This window comes from Myzus persicae, unplaced genomic scaffold, assembly GCF_001856785.1.
Source record: "Myzus persicae strain clone G006 unplaced genomic scaffold, MPER_G0061.0, whole genome shotgun sequence".
In the NCBI taxonomy this organism is placed as follows: domain Eukaryota; kingdom Metazoa; phylum Arthropoda; class Insecta; order Hemiptera; family Aphididae; genus Myzus; species Myzus persicae.
Window position 1 is genome coordinate 509,961 of NW_019100691.1, and position 13,525 is coordinate 523,485.

The window sequence follows — 13,525 nt, forward strand, 5'->3', positions numbered from 1 at the left end:
ACTGTCTATGGTGATCATAGATAATAAAGATATGGATAGGACATATTGGTCTTATCAGCGGTCTTCGAGGGGAACAATTGAGGACAAATAAAGTATACCTATATTGAGTATCGACTATCAATATAAAGGAGCCTCAATTGCCTTCCCCTCCGGGAACGCGGCCTCAAATGTATTTAACATAGGCGTGGCCTATCCATATCTTTATTATCTATGATGGTGATACTATCTTAAATCGTGGTAAAATGTGATAACTGATATTCTTATCAAGGACTTCGGTACTTTTATTAATTTCATTAAAAATCAGAATCTTAAATCAGTAAAATCTGCATTCTGCATTCTGTAAATTCGCCTGTTAATCTACACTGAAAAGTGTAAGGACAATAAAGGTATAATCTTAAAACCCAAGAACTTTAAAAAGGTATCTAATATTAATATTTCATATAGGTACTCGTGGATTTTTTTGTAATTTACAATGGTTTTTACAACGGCAATGATGATGGTGAGAAGTAGAGGCCCAGATGAGTTTTGGAGAAAAAGGAAAATTTTCAAAATTGCAGCTGTAAATAATATTTTTAAATGTTTTAAAATGTCTTAATATTTGTGTCTATGGGCATTATTTAAAATGTTCATATGATCATTTGAATAATTCCCTCAAATCCCAATAGATTTTAATGAAATGTATTAACTTTCAAGAATAGATCTCCCCTACAAATTATAATATTGTACTTCACACATATGTTTTTAGCACTTTTCTGGTCGTCGAAGAAATTGTTATTCCATTGCCATTAAGGCGGTTCACCGTGCACTTCAATTTGCTACAATTGGACGGACTGTGCGAAAAAGTGATATGATTGATGTAAGCTGCAAAATGAGTATTATATACCTATTATAGAGTAAAACCTAGAACGTAACATTATACCACTTCTTCCATTTTTCAACGTAGTTATTTTATCGTAAATTCTATTAATATTTTTAACAATCAAGAATTGTGTGAAAGTTTGCCTTTAGAGCCCTTAGAACCTATATTTTTGCTCCTTTTCAGTACTCTTTATACATATTTTGCACTTATATTTTGGGAGTTTTTTTAATGTACATGAATAAAATAATGTTACCCAAGACAATACTAACTAGGAGGTTTATTGGAGATGCTCACAACTTCAAGTCATTTTGAGACTTTAAATTTAAATAGTTTTACTTCATTAAATAATTAACAATTACAAATGTAAAATAGATTGAAAACAAGTATTTTCTTAAAATACACATAGTTTGGCGTTATCCTGTAGTTCTTGCTATATCAGTGTTACCGTGTTTGTTTACCATGTATTAAACCAAAAATTATTAAAAATTAAAATAGTGACATTATAAAATAAATTATAGTAGGTAATATAATATCTGTAATACGCAAAGGTGGGCTTAATGAAAACAAATTTACTTGAGATAGGTAAGTCAGCATTAAGCTATTGGTTAATAGCTAACAAATAATAAACATAACACTCAATGGCTAAAGTTAATATCTGGGAAAATATTGAAATGATGCAGTATGCTTTAACTAAACACTACTAATTCAAATTAAAACATAACAGTTAAAAACTATTTTGACATTTATCTATGAAATATCATTAAAAATCAGCCTAATTAGTTTTAAAACATTTTCTCATTCTTCAAAAATTGATTATGAATAAGTCCAATTAAATTATTATGTTTTAAATTTTCCATGAATATTATTGAATAGTTTTTTTTTATTATTATTACTTTTATTTGACTTATACAATCTATACAATATTTAGTATAATAAGCATAATAGATGGTTAGAAAGAAGGCAAAATATAACAGAGGGACTTGAGTGAAGAAGCCGCCCACTGGTGACACTCCGGCTTTTGTTTTTCTTATTATGGAGGGTTATTCAAGGAGTAGGTCGCGGCACCATTTCCTCTTATGACCTTAAAATGGTTAAAACTAAAAACATGAAAAGTTCAAAAGCAAGAAACATGTTTTGATTAGATTGTGTGATTTTATTAAATTTATTATTTAAATTATTTGTCTGCATATTAAGTGTGTATATGATGTCTCATTGTCTCCTATTATAGCACTTTGCCACTGATAATAATAATATTCTATTATTTATATTGTATCATACATAGGTATTTGTATTAACTTATAATTTAACTTGAGCAAGTATATTATTCAGTGTTCAGGATAATTCTATGCTCTTGTATAAATACTTCATGATTCAAATTTAAAAATACATTTTTGCATTAGTCAAATAGCGATTCACTGATCGATACTTTCTGAGTATGAGATTTATAATAGTTCTTATTTATTTTCTGTGAAGATTTAATGATCTGTGAGTATTGAATGCTAGTTTTTGATAATTCCCTATCAACATTTAAGGAATTAGTTAATTGCCTAACAAAAATGTAGGTATGTATAAATATTCATGAACTTGTTAAAAAGGTATCTACAATATTTAAAATTAATTAAAACAGATTTTTTATTTAATATTTTGTGAAGAAATATTTTTTGTTTGTTAAAAATTTTAATATTTTAGTTATGGAACACGCGCATTAAAGCTGGGTGTGAAGAACATGGGGTTGAAATAAATAATTTCAAGGACAGTTTATCAAAATGTGACATTCACTTGAACAAGAAAGTTTTAGCTGATTTAGCTATTTGGGAACCTAACTCTTTTAAAGTAAGCATAACTTATTTTGTATACAATTATTTGTGCTAACTTCTTATAATAGTTTTTTTTAATATTTTAATAATAAATGATTAAATTAAAAATTTCTTCTTTTAGGCACTGTCTGATCTAGCAAAGTCTGTAGCAATTGATTATAACTTACCAGGTACTGAAAAATACGACAAGCCATCAAATGTAGTCACAAGAGGTTTATTGAAGAAATAATTGTATTTTATAATGTTTTTTTTTTTTTTAATGAATCATAAAACCTCAAGACATTTTGTAGAAACAGAAATAAATGTTATTTGTAAAAACCAACCTAACCTTCTAAAATTAATTATTATCTGTTGTTCCTAAACCAAAATTTATTTAGAATATGTGTTAAAATACATGACTCAAAACTATTTGGAATCATTACATCTATTTAAAAAACAAATGAACAATAAATTCTTCACAATATTCAACTAGATTTACTAATAAATAAATTTGACTATTTAAGTAATAGATGTCTGTCATTATATGTTTTTATATAAATAATTGCCGTTATTGGATTTGTAAATTGTTTGGTTCTCTTTAAAAGTAATAAGTCAAATAGTCCCATAGTTATATAGAGCAAATACTGTTGTAAATCAGAATAATAACATGTGACTAACTAATGTAAAAACAAAAATTCACAAGTATAATCTGAACTTATTTATTAAAAATAAAAACATTGAATAACTTATTATTTAAATTTACAAGCAGTTTAATCAGAATTTAATTAATAATTGTGATTAAAACTAACGACTTATTCATCCTAAGAGGACGTTGAACCCACAAGGTTGTCTCTGTCATCCTATAACACAACATATAAAATTTGAAACATTGAACGTTCCATTATTTGTGTTTCACTGTTTTGTTTTCTTATGATATTTTAATTTTTATGCAAGTTATGAGTATGTAGAATATCAATATTTAAAAATGCTCATAACACAAAACCATTTTACATATCTAATATTATACATGTCTAAAAATAAAATTAATTCTCATACATCCATACTTCATAATTTATTCTGGTTCTTGGAAGTAGGGATTATGTAAGGCCTCAATAAAAAGTAGTGGTATCGAACAATACTAGTAATTTCCACATTTGTATTTTTTAACTAACGATACATCCACGTAATCATATCTGAATTTATATAGTATATATTTTTGTGTTTAGGTACCATTCACTTTATTTTTAATATACCTACCTACCTAATATAATTTAACGTTATTATAATAGGAACCTATTAAATGAATGGCTAGAAGATCTGAAGTGGAAGTGTTATTCTTCTTATAGCAATGAACATTTTTCCATTTTGTTATTTAACAAAATTATTTAAAATTTTTATTTTCAATTTGTGTTTTTATTGATATTTACTATTATTGCTTTGAACAGAGAAAATAAACTTCAGAGCTATGTAATATACCATTATATACCTAGTTTCAATTTTTTTACAATCTATTATATTATGTACGTTCTAAGTTCTAACTATAGTATAACTACATGTCTACATTAATCGTCAAAATTATTTGTTTAGAGTTATATCCGCATTTTATTATGTATATTAAACACTATAAATAGGCAATTACATACTAGATAATATTTATTTTTACATTTTGATTCCTGTTTTCCTAGTTAGATCTAAGTAATCATGTAACACTCACTTATACTTTTATACCCTGCATTTTATTTAGAGATTTACCTTGATCCTTGAAGGATTTATCAATTAGATCTAAGTAAATTGTTCGATTTTAAGTACCTAGTAGATAACATCAATAGTCTTATTCTTACAATTTTTCAAATATTTTTTGTTGTTCGAGATAGCAGATATTGGACAAAATTTTATTGAAAAATGAGGTAGAACCTTCACGAGTGGAAATTTTCCATAATTTTTATAGAGGACTGATATTTAAAAATTTTAAATACTTCATTGGGCACCAAAATTGCTCTGAAATTTTAATACAAGGTTCTTCAGATACTATTATTAATTATTATCAAAGCAATTTTAAAATAACTATTAAAGGTACAAAATGCATTTTTTGGGAACAATTACATTTTTCAAAATCACAAAAATATGAAAATAATTTTCAATTTTTAAGTTACCTTGTTAAGAATGTGTAAAATGTTGGAATAATTTTGGAGTTATTTTGATGTAATTTAAAAATATATTTTGTACCCATAATGCCATTTTCTAAGGCAATGTTTTAACAAAAATAAATTCAACCTTCCTACTGTATGACTAATAGTAAAATAATTTACTGCAATACCAAAAAAAAATTATAATGTACAGTGGATTCCGCTTAATGTGGCCACCGGTTAATATGGGCATCCGCTTATTGTGGGCAAACATGTCAGGTCCCAATACAAATGTATATTAACGATGTTAAATAAAACCGCGTAATATGGACACTCGATTCGGTTTATGTGGGCAATTTTATTTTATCATAGCGTTAGATTATACACATATGTATTTAAAAAGTACTAATTTAATTGGGTTTCGTCGTATCTGTGAGATTAACAACTAGGTACGGCAACTAGGCCAACTAGGGCCATTGGGTAAGATTCATTTTTCTTTTTTACAAATAAGTGTGACATAATTATATTAAAGGTTTAATAATAACAATTGTCTAGACTAAATAATAAGAGACAAGTTATTAGTAAAAAAATGTCAAATGATAACAACCAAACTCCTCCTTTATACTACTCTCCCAACAACCCTCCTAGAAGGTCAAAAAGAAAATGACCAAGAGACGCCCTTGCCTAGCCCAATAAAAAAAAAAAAAACGGTCTCCATTGAGAACCCATCATTATTAGGAGGTACTGTTGATGGACGGTTTTCCCCCCTCAAGTCATTCAAGCCATGTATTATACTGCCTTATTATCAAATTGACTTATTGTACTACTTGTTGTATAGATTGTAAATATTGCATTGAAAAAAAAAAAAAATAATAATAATAAGAGTTTCAATTTTAAAGTTGTGTTGTTCAGAAGGTTAAATGAGTTAGTTCAATCCTGTCACCTGGAGGAACACAAATATGTTAGGTGATGGCAGGACTGGTCAAGTATGTTATATAAGTCACCGGATAAATGTTGCGGTCCTTGCATCGAGGTATGCAAAACATTCCGTGAGTATGTGTTTTATTGTGAGTTCGGCCCGCACGTCATACGCGAGGGGGGCTCATCTCAGGACATTTGGTAACCATGAGTTATTCTGGTGTGACCTATTCTTAGTCTCTTGATGATGAATATCTATGAGATTGTGTTTATCGAAAGTATACCTTCTATAGATCCAAAGATACATTTTATTTAGTATATTATATGTATTTAGTTTTATTTGTATACCTAGAAATTATTTAACATTTTTTCAATTACATATATGATAATACAAATAAAAACTTTTTTACTATACATTTTTTTTAAAAACAAATTTCGGTTTTTATGGGCAACAGCTTAATGTGGGCAAACAGGGCTGGTACCAACGTGCCCGCATTAAGCGGAATCCACTGTATATATATATATACTGAGTAGTAGGTACAGGGCATGAGGCTGATGGTATTCGCTTTTTTTTCATTTGCAATGATTTATAATTTAATTCAAATTTTACTCATACATTACAATGACTTACTCCTCAATAACAACTAACGACGTCGGAGGTATACTCGGGACCAACTGTGCAGAGTGGTAACCTACCTACTTAAACCCTTTTTTCTATTTCCATTTTCTAGAAATGATTGAATATTTTATTTGTATTTTTAAGATTACTTAATCTATATATTTAAGATGATTGGAGATGTTTGGTATGATATTTTATATTTAAATATTATGTTTCAAATTTTGATTGACGTTGACTAAAAAAATGATTAAAAAATCCCAACAAATAGAAATCATTCGGAGAACCTTTTATAAAGGTACCTTGGTATTTTTTTTGGTCAATTACACCACCTAAGCCTGGTCCAAACACAGTATACGTTTCAATTTTCTTAAATGGTTGTTTTCTTTCTTTATTTGAAGGTTTACATGTAGGCTTAACATTGTTTCTTTTACTTTTCATCTATAAAATGTTCAAATACATGTAAGTATATAATTGTATTCAATATTGAGATATATGTATTTAATAGAAACATTTATTTCGAAGTTACTACGAACATTTGCAAGTCAGCTGTTACGTATCTAATCAATAATTATTGGCGGAAACTAAATGAAAATACTCATTCAATTTAATCTCAAAATATTTTATGAGTTAAAATATAAAAATTGTAATAAAATATACGTTAGGCATACACAATAAAGATTTGAAGGTACCTACAATGCAAACTACAACATTGAATTACGCTAAAATGTGTCTATTATCTTCTACCACTTCATTAATTTTGAGAAAATTATATTCATTTAAATATTAGGGACCTATAGAAAAATATAGATCGATGTATGTTGGTAATTATTTGAACTAACTCGGTACAGGCGATTAAAAATTATTAAAAATGCATAATAATATACTAGTATCATTGAACTTACAGTTCGTGGTTTATTTTTAGACTTATCGTACTTCAACATTTTTAATTTCTTTGATAGTTCTTTTTTATGATTGCAATTTGCGATGGCTATTTTTTGAAGATCTGTACTTTCTGCGTCTTTAACTTTTTGCATATGCATTATTGAATCATTATGTATGCGGAATAAAAATCTTCTATACTCATTGTACTCATTTAAGCTACAAATCACATCATTGTCTTCAGTTATGAGTCCTTGCTTTCGTAGAAATTTTTGATTAATTGGCGAATTTACCCAGTGTTTTAAATGTGGATCGTGTAATATGTTATATCTGTGTGATATTTTATACTGATCGCCTAACACAAAACTTAATTTTGTATCTGCTTGCAAAGGATTCTTTCCCATAGGTCCTCTATGGAAGACAATTGGACCAGATGGAGTGTTCCCGTGATACATTGGAATTTTTTCGTCCAATTTTCTGAATCCCCATGATGGAAGAGAGTTTTTTGGTGGTCGATAATTGGGAATTGGTACAGTATCTCTGAATTTTGATACGGCTGTTGGACGACGGAGAGTCAGCAATGTTGTTCGATCACAATTTTTAGAGGCTTTCCATTTTTTTTTGAATATTGGTAAAGGTATTTCTTGAGTTCCGCATAACATAATTATTGATTTCTGGAAAAGTATAGATACTTATTAAGACCAATAATTTGGCGACTTAACAGATGTTTGGTTGCCATCAAAAAGTAATTAATAATACAATATATTAAAATATGTTAGATATATATATATATATTACATCTAATCTAAAATATTAGCTAGATACTACAATTATTATAAATTGTTCTTAGTAAAAACCAAGGCCGTAATTAGAAATTAATTTCGAGGGGGGTTTTAAGCTACAAAATGTATTCTAATTTTAATATACTCTTTGAATTCCGTTGTGGTTTTCAACCCACCGAGTATCATTGATGTCAGTTTAGTCCACTTAGTATTAGGTACAATGTTTTTTTATTTTGGATTTTAATAAATTAATATATAAATATTTTATTACCACATAATATAACACGAACAATTTCCGGGGGGGGGGGGATGTCAACCCCCCCCCCTTACAGATAAGGCCTTCGTAAAAACATATATTTCACGGTGAAAATAATCGTGGTCTCTCTATATCAACCATACTCAACCAGAAACAAGCTTTTTGCGTCGACCAAAACAAGTCAAGATTAAAAAAGCGGGCCAGTGGATGTCGCTCTGCTGAACATTAGATATCTAGAGTCTCTGTAATGGATGTGTTAGATTTGAATATTTAATGATATAAAAGCAATGATTATGAAAAACGAAACTGAGCGAAGACGATCTGTAATATACCTATAATATAACTGAGTAGATATATTTAATGATATTACTGTGATTAAAATAATTTATTTTAGTATACTATATAATAGCCATTAGTGCTAATCTTTAGTAGGTTAAATACATTTTTGTCGAAAAAATTGAATTTGAAAATGTCCTCGTGTATAAACAGCGGTGGCGCCAGGGAGGGGGGCCTGGGCGGGCCACGGCCCCCCATAAATTTGTATATCTTATAAATTATAAAAAATATTATTATATATTTACTCTGAAAGTTTCAAGTAAACAAAAAAATATTTTTAAATTACAGCAAAATTACTAAAATCGTTATTCTTGGTTTAGATTTGTAATTTCGTCAAAAATTGAACTTAAAAAAAAATTATGCATTTATATTTTTTGTTTACCTACATAATTAATTACTAACGTGCAACCTTGTTTTAAATATTAAATTTTCAATCTTTAGCTATAAAAGTTGAACATTTTATAAATTGTCAATTTAAAATAATTTGTACATTTTGAATTTGATAAATGTTGTCAAAAACTTATGCCTATGTAAAATATTTATCAACAGCTATTGTCACAATATACAGGAGCCTCGCATTACATTTTCAAATTGTGGCCCAACGTATAATGTATCCTTGTTACTCGGCCAACACGTTTGAAATACTTAAGATTAACTTATAATTATGGTTGGTGAATTTTCGAGAGAAAACTGAAGTGTCCATGTATGTGCGTCACTTCAGAAATTGTCGAGGAATGCAAAAATGATTTACCACTGACAATAGCTCCCTCCCCCCCTTTACCATGAAGTGTTAACCTACAAATTCATACATTATCATCATTTAAACAATATAACGAATTTTTAATATGCAATTAACATTCGTTCTACTTCTAACACATATACACAAATAAAAACAAGTAGGCATTACTAATACATACATATATAATATAAGGACTAAACACTAAAGAGAGTATTAAAAAAAACTTTAAGTTATATATTATTTAACAGAAGGAAATTCAGAAGATATCATTTAAAATAATCAACATGAAGTAGGTAGGTACTAAAATAGTAAAATGTCTAAGATATTAATTTGTATCGTCAAGGACATCCATATAATTAAAGGGAAATGGACATTTTAAAATTGTATGATTTAAATGTGTCCAAACTTATCAAAATATTAATAGTTTTGATCTAGAAACAGCAATCAGTCTATGGTACAAATCTGTAAAAATGTCATGTCTAAAGCACTCCTTGCATCAGGCGCCAGCTCAACTTTCTATAATATGTATAACTTAAAAGGAAAATAAAAATGTATAAAAAAAAACAGTTTTGAACGAGACAACTTCCAATAAGTCTAATAACACTAACCAATCATTTTTTATAATTAAATGAAAAAAAAAACAATAAACAACTTAATATTCTCTGATAACTTTAATTATGTTATCCAAATAATAAAAACTACGACACAGATAAAGTTCTTCCCTATGCTTTGTGGAATTTTGGTAATTTTATAATAGTTACAGAGGGAGTATTATACATAGTATTGTCTTTTGCAAAACAGTTATTGCTATGTTGTACGTTTGTAAGACGGAGACAACATATGAGGATGTAGTGTCCTCTTAAGAAGAAATTAAACAATCGAATTGTAAATTGCGAAGGTCACTATTGATGATTACCATTACCATCACCGTACACATAGTCACATATAGAAGAAAATTGTGTGAGACTGAAAGGGAGCTCTAAAACTTTTTGAAATTCCATCAACAATATCAAATTAATTGTATAGTTGTATTTCATTTTCTTAGGTAGGTACCTACATATTTACTGCATTAAAAAAACTGGTCTGAGATAATAATGAATGATATACTGTTTTTTTATTTATATATTATAATATGAGCGATAAGCGTTTGTTGTTTTACGTCAAACAACACGTATCAAACTTTAAAAATTATATAATTTAAAAAATAATAGGTAATAATATAAAATTATACAAAATACTGCTAAAAATGTGTTTAAATAGAAAATTCAAGTTTTCTTTTCAATTAATTATTGAGGAATAACTCTTACTAACTGACATTGGTATTGGATGAAAAATCCATAAATTACCTACTCATCACTTTTCTCTCTAGTTTCTTGTTTCCATATGAATAAAAAGATATTAATACATTAATACTTAACTTAAGATTGGGACATTTGTTTAGTCTAAAATTTAAAAATAATATTATGTACAATATCTTCGCTCTTCAGTCGATCCTATAGGAGTTTTTAGTTTTTAGTTTTTACACGTCTCGTTTTTGAACGGCTTTTTCTGTTGAATCAGAAACATCGTAGGTAATTTCTATAATCCTGCAGTGTGTAACGAAACTATGCAACTGGCGTACACTTGGGCCACTGCACACTCCGCAACTTCAATTAAATGCCCATTTTTTTCTGAAATGACTCAATATATTATTTTATAAACTTGATTTCTTTTTCAAAAAATAGCCTCAGAATTAGATGTTATACAAGTTATATCTTTATCTTATCATAGACGAGTTTAAAAGCAATCGACATTTGTTTTATAAACATTTGGTATCAAATCGTATGTCTTAATCCTCATTCATTTTTGTGAATTCAATACTGCATTTTTATTTTTAACATAGAACTTTTTAGAAGGAAAGGCCCTATTTGATTGTTTACACTGCAAATAATATGAAATCAGCGTAGAAACACCGGACAAAACAACAAGGTACCGGGGATATCGGAGCTTCGAAAAGTTTTACCCGACGTACGCATTGGTGCTTAGATTTTCCAAAATTAATTTTTGATGACGAACAGCGGACAGGTCGCACGTTTATCGGCAAAGCAATGGTACGCAGTTATATTTACGTATAGCGCGATTACGCGACAAGGACCTACGTCAACGCGGACGTCAGCCACTCAGCTGCACCGCCGAACCACGAGAACAAAGGCGGCCGTCATCCGCTGTGACGCCGCTGCTGCGCAGTACGCAGTGGCCAATGGGTCTTTTTATACTTTTATTAGTTATTATCGTCGCAGTTTCCACAGCGATCAGCTGAGTTGGCCCGCGCAGGTCCAGCAATCGCGGAGCTCAAAACGCCAACGGGTTCTGTCAGACAGACAACGAATTCGGGTCCTTTTCGAGCCCGGGCTGGTGGCCACTCATCGGCAACGAGTAGGCCGTTCGACGTCCGTCCTCCCGGCCGCGGTGGCCGTCCACAGCCGTCTACCGCGGGGGTCGCACGGTTGGTAAGGCCGTCGGTCAGCTGACGCCCGCGCCCCGCACGGCCATGCTCAACGAAAACAACAAACCCCGCGCCCCGCCAGCCAGATGCTAACGACGTATATTGTCATTGTTATTTGTTACCACTGTTACTGTAGTCCGTCTACTGCGTTTGAACTGCTGTTGTTTTGTTTCCCGTTCCTCCGTCATTCGTCAGTCGATACAGACCGTTCCCGTTTGCCAGGTCGTCTATCGTTCGTATCGTTCCGTTTGTCCCGTTCCGCGGTACACAATGAAGTTCCAGTACAAAGAAGACAACGTTTTCGAGAAAAGGAAGACTGAGGGCGAAAAAATCCGGAAGAAGTATCCCGACAGGGTCCCGGTAAGACGGAGTTAGACGACGGCGGTTTGGAATTCGTTAAACGTCCCGAACAATTTTCCCCTTTTCGCTTAACTCCTTTCTCCGCAGTGTTGTTGGCCATTGTCCACGACATGACTCTCGTTTATTTATACAGAGGCAAAGGTCAATGTCGGATTTCTACTCAATGACTCCTTCGCCGCCGCCTTTGTTGTTGTTGTCGTTTTATTCTGTTATTACGTTTTAATTTTATTTTACAGGTGATCGTTGAGAAAGCACCTAAATCGCGTATCGGCGAGCTCGACAAGAAAAAGTACCTCGTACCTTCCGACCTAACGGTTGGCCAATTCTACTTCCTCATCAGAAAGCGCGTTCACTTACGTCCCGAAGACGCCCTGTTCTTTTTCGTCAATAACGTCATTCCACCAACCAGTGCCACAATGGGATCATTGTATAATGTAAGTATTTCCAAGGTCAATACTTAAATGCCATTTATTCATCCAAATTGTTTTTTTTTTTATGCAGGATCACCGTGAAGAAGATTACTTCTTGTACATTGCGTATAGTGATGAAAATGTCTATGGACGAGTGTAACACACTTGAGAAATGTCGGTTGGTTGTTTTTCATTGTTCATTTCAAAATGCACTCCTTGAATACATAATGACCTAAAAAAAGTTATAAAATGTATTAAAAATTGGTTAATATAATATACATAATATTATATTATATCAAAAAAAAAAAAATAATAATAACCATATTATTATTTATTATGTTCATAATATAAGCTTCTCATACATGGTGGTATAAAAACTATTTTATATTACGAATAATAAGTATGACATGTTTATGTATTGTTAGATACTATGTATATTATAATTTTGCTAAAATATTAACCTTTGTTTGATTTCTTATTATTTTTATTAAGCTTACTATGACTTGTTTATAAGATATTTATAGCTAAATGTTTTGGTGTGCTAATTCTGTGTGTAAAAATATTTCAAATTATTTTGCCATTTCAGAAATGATTAGCATTACAAACATTTGGTCACTCATCCTGTATATATTTATAATTATTTTAAATAAATTCTTTATTATATATTAGTAATTACACTTGTGTATTTGTTTATTTAACCACTCATATAGTTTAAAAATAAAACTTAATAAACTAGTGAAAAAACATTTTTTGTTATGAATGGAATTATATTGAGTTCATCTTTAATTTTTAAGATTAGCCGTTAATTATTTATCCTTAAAAATGCTCGTATTTAATAGGAGTAAATTAAATCATACAAGCTGATAAATTTAAATGAGTCTATTAATCTATTTGTCATTTGGTGTTAATCAAACGAGATACTATTAATTTTTGTGATTTTCTTGCTTAGATTACATTTAA

The 13,525-nt window shown here is 30.0% G+C and overlaps 3 protein-coding genes across 3 annotated transcripts; 2 read left to right on the forward strand and 1 right to left on the reverse strand.

The window, feature by feature from the left end:
• Positions 1-221: 221 nt before the first annotated feature.
• Positions 222-2,999, forward strand: LOC111042077 (39S ribosomal protein L20, mitochondrial). The gene is made up of 5 exons (XM_022326567.1): positions 222-386; positions 445-559; positions 746-856; positions 2,549-2,692; positions 2,798-2,999. Exons 2-5 carry the CDS (start codon positions 473-475, stop codon positions 2,903-2,905), a joined length of 450 nt encoding a protein of 149 aa, XP_022182259.1. The 5' UTR covers positions 222-386; positions 445-472; the 3' UTR covers positions 2,906-2,999.
• A 3,526-nt stretch (positions 3,000-6,525) lies between these two features.
• On the reverse strand, positions 6,526-7,934 carry LOC111042095. The gene is made up of 2 exons (XM_022326583.1): positions 7,221-7,934; positions 6,526-6,756 (listed from the first exon to the last, which is right to left on the reverse strand). The coding sequence occupies exons 1-2, from the start codon at positions 7,857-7,859 to the stop codon at positions 6,526-6,528; spliced, it is 870 nt and encodes a 289-aa protein (XP_022182275.1). The 5' UTR covers positions 7,860-7,934.
• A 3,958-nt stretch (positions 7,935-11,892) lies between these two features.
• On the forward strand, positions 11,893-12,845 carry LOC111041856 (gamma-aminobutyric acid receptor-associated protein). The gene is made up of 3 exons (XM_022326296.1): positions 11,893-12,155; positions 12,392-12,589; positions 12,657-12,845. The coding sequence occupies exons 1-3, from the start codon at positions 12,066-12,068 to the stop codon at positions 12,723-12,725; spliced, it is 357 nt and encodes a 118-aa protein (XP_022181988.1). The 5' UTR covers positions 11,893-12,065; the 3' UTR covers positions 12,726-12,845.
• Positions 12,846-13,525: the final 680 nt, after the last annotated feature.

Coding starts and splice junctions, on each gene's coding strand:
- LOC111042077 (XM_022326567.1), top strand. CDS start 473: ATGGTTTTTACAACGGCAATGATGATGGTGAGAAGTAGAGGCCCAGAT. Junction 560..745: donor AAATTTTCAAAATTGCAGCT/GTAAATAATATT, acceptor ATATGTTTTTAG/CACTTTTCTGGTCGTCGAAG. Junction 857..2,548: donor GAAAAAGTGATATGATTGAT/GTAAGCTGCAAA, acceptor TTAATATTTTAG/TTATGGAACACGCGCATTAA.
- LOC111042095 (XM_022326583.1), bottom strand. CDS start 7,859: ATGTTATGCGGAACTCAAGAAATACCTTTACCAATATTCAAAAAAAAA. Junction 6,757..7,220: donor CTAAAAATAAACCACGAACT/GTAAGTTCAATG, acceptor AACATTTTATAG/ATGAAAAGTAAAAGAAACAA.
- LOC111041856 (XM_022326296.1), top strand. CDS start 12,066: ATGAAGTTCCAGTACAAAGAAGACAACGTTTTCGAGAAAAGGAAGACT. Junction 12,156..12,391: donor AGTATCCCGACAGGGTCCCG/GTAAGACGGAGT, acceptor TTTATTTTACAG/GTGATCGTTGAGAAAGCACC. Junction 12,590..12,656: donor CAATGGGATCATTGTATAAT/GTAAGTATTTCC, acceptor TTTTTTATGCAG/GATCACCGTGAAGAAGATTA.